Below are 3,291 nucleotides of genomic sequence, written 5' to 3'. Positions count from 1 at the left end.
GTACTCCCACTTGATTATTTTTGTTATTTAGCTTTCATGGAGGGACATATCCAGGAAAAAATTGCTAATGCCAGTGTTTGAGGGTTTACTACCTGTTTCCTCTTATGAGTTTTATGGATTCACCCCTGCATATTTACCAGAAAAAAAAACTGATTTAAAAAGATATGTGCACCCTGTATTTAATGCAACATTATTTACAATAGCCATGATACAGAGACAAATTATGTGTCCATTGATAGATGAATGGAAGAAATGTGGTACTTATGTGCAATGAAATATTAATCATCCATAAGAAAGATTGTGATCTCGTCCTGTGACAGCATGGGTGGACCTAGAAAATATACGCTCAGTCAAATGAGTTAGATAAGACAAATACCATATGATTCCACTCATATGTGGAACCTAATAAAATTAAAAACAAATAAAAGGGAAATAGACTAATAAATGCAGAGAACAAAGTGGTGGTTGCCATAAGGGAGGGGTGGGGGAAAGGGTGAAATATGTGAAGGATTTATAGAGCAACATCTTTCAGTTATAAAATAAGTAAGTTGCAATGATGAAAGTATAACAGAGGGAATACAGTTAAAGATATTGTAATAGCTTTGTATATTAACAGATTCTAACCATGCTTAACATTGTGAACATTTCATAACATGTATAAATTGTCAAATCACTTGTGTTGCACACCTGAAACCAATATAATATTATTTGTCAACTATACTTCAATATAAAAAAAAACCCATGTTCCCGTCTCTGCTCCACCACGTAGAAGATGTGTCTTGGAACAAACCATGAGCACATCTGACCATCAGTTCCATTGCCTGTGAAATGAGAATGAGGATTCCCTCTCCTATTCATCTCACATCAGTTACCTTCAGAAAACACAAACTGACAGGTGTGAAAGCAAAAATGAAACATGATAAAAGCGATTAGAACGCTCTTCTCTGTAGTAATATTTAAAGTGACTTAATTTAACTTTCTATCAGAGAAACTTCAAAGAGCCCATGTGATTCCACCAGCCCTCCCACTCTCTGAGGAAGGTGAGAGTCTCAGCCTCACAAAGTAAACCTCCCACTGGGTGTGACTTTAATGTTTAAAGGTGCCTATTTTGTACAAGAGAAATGCTCTAATGCCCAGCAGAAGAACCAACTGTGCCAGACCTAGGGAGAAGCACCACGTCTGTCTCAACACGGACTTTAAGTCAATAAACTCGATTTTAAGAAGTAATTTTGACCATATGAGACAGATCTTAGGACCTATCGACATGCAGTATGCAGCTCTACTCTGTTGCATTAAGAGAATCTCCATGTATAGCTTTCTCTTACCAGGCCTTATTTATGATTGTGACATACATAGCCCCAAACCACAGCTGTTAGGCAACTATAGGTACAAAATGCTGTGTGTGTGTGTATGCAGGAGTGTGTATGTGTGTGTGAGTTTACATGAACAAGTAAATGAGTACACACACACATGCATACATGTCTATGAATTACATCATTAACTGAGCTTCAGTATCCCATCTATATAATAAATACACATTGACAATCTATTGTGTCAGTTGCATTAGTTACAAAGGTAAATAAGATATCTCTGCCAAAAGGAACTTACTGCTTAGTGTTTAAACCTGGGAAGGAGATTATGTTTTATAGCCTTTGGGGAACCTGCTCTCTGTGTGGAACTGGCATTTAAAGGAGTCACATCCCTGATCAAGGGAGAATGTAACAGGAGTAGAAAGAGATAATCATCTCTTTCCTGGATTCAGTATATAATAAATAGCAGATAGGTAATCCCTCAATAAAAAAAACCCAAAACACTCTGTGGTCCAATATTACCCTAGTGTTGCTTTTCTTATTCATTTCAAACTCTTTATTTTTTTCCAAGAGGAGAAATAAACTCCATAATGACCATGGGGGAGAAAAAATGTATACTTTAGTTTTCTTTTTAATCAGGTGAAAGAGGAAAAAGAAGAAATTGTGAAAACAGTGAGGCAGGAAGAAGTACCATTAAAAAACTGGAAGCAAATTGAGACAAGGTTCAAATTTCCTACACCATGGTGAAAAGACTTCCACATAAATTACTATAATGAACAGAATATACTGAGCCTATAAAGTACCTCCACAGTGACATTGCCTCTAATTAAAACTTCCTCCTACTCAGGGTTTTTCTCAGAGCAACTTTAACATCTTTGTTCCTCAAGCTGTAGATTAAGGGGTTCATCATGGGGACCACATTGGTATAAAAGACAGAAGAGAATTTTCCCATATCCACGATCCCAGCAGAAGATGGTTGGAGATACATAAATGCACCTGATCCAAAGAACAAAGACACAGCAATGATGTGGGAGCTGCAGGTGCTGAAGGCTTTGGACCTGCCCTCAGTGGAGCTGATGCGGAGGATGCTGGAGAGAATGAAACCATAGGAGACAAAGATGATGAGACAGGGCACAATGTTGATGCCCGCCACAATGAACACCACCAGCTCATTGACACGGGTGCTGGTGCAGGAGAGCTGGAGCACAGGGAGGATGTCACATAAATAATGGTTGATGGTGTTGGCATCACAGAAGGTCAGTCTCAGCAGGCATCCAGTGTGGGCCATGGAGCCAGAAAAGGCCACCAAGTAAGAACCAAGCATAAGGCTGGAACACACTTTAGGGGACATGGCAGCATTATACAAGAGTGGGTTGCAGATGGCCACATAGCGGTCATAGGCCATTGATGCCAGCACATAGCATTCAGAAAGAGCAAAAAAACAGAAAAAAAAGAACTGGGTCAGGCACCCCATGTAGGAGATAATATTTTTTTTGGATAAGAAATTCATTAGCATTTTTGGTGTAAATACTGAAGAATAACAGAAGTCTATAAAAGACAAGTTAAAGAGGAAAAAGTACATGGGGGTGTGCAGATCTGAATTCAGCCCAATTAGAATTACCAAGCCCAAATTTCCCAACTCAGTGAGAGTATACATGACTAGAAACAGGCAGAAAAGGGGCAGCTGGAGATCTGGTTTTTCTGTTAATCCCAAAAGAATAAATTCAGCAACGAGGGAGTCATTTCGAGGAGCCATTCTTTCCCAAGGTGACCTGTGAGCACAGGAATAAAAGGTTAAATTAAAGGAAAAGCAGCTCTTCCTATATTTTTTCCTACAAGAAGACATACAGGCTGGGAATATCTGAGAATAATCCAATCTGAACCTGTAAAATCTGCCTTTACTAATATCATGATACCGAGTGACACTAACTTTTTATCAGAGATTTTTATAAAATAAATGTAACAAGGGATCACAAAATGA

At 38.5% G+C, this 3,291-nt stretch overlaps 1 protein-coding gene across 1 annotated transcript; it reads right to left on the bottom strand.

The window, feature by feature from the left end:
* Nucleotides 1-1,950: 1,950 nt before the first annotated feature.
* LOC108409345 (olfactory receptor 8B3-like) lies at nt 1,951-3,066 on the bottom strand. Its single transcript, XM_037000900.2, has one exon. The coding sequence runs from the start codon at nt 3,064-3,066 to the stop codon at nt 2,137-2,139; it is 930 nt and encodes a 309-aa protein (XP_036856795.2). The 3' UTR covers nt 1,951-2,136.
* Nucleotides 3,067-3,291: the final 225 nt, after the last annotated feature.

This window comes from Manis javanica, chromosome 6, assembly GCF_040802235.1.
Source record: "Manis javanica isolate MJ-LG chromosome 6, MJ_LKY, whole genome shotgun sequence".
NCBI classification, from domain to species: domain Eukaryota; kingdom Metazoa; phylum Chordata; class Mammalia; order Pholidota; family Manidae; genus Manis; species Manis javanica.
This window is presented reverse-complemented; position numbering and strand designations above follow the sequence as displayed.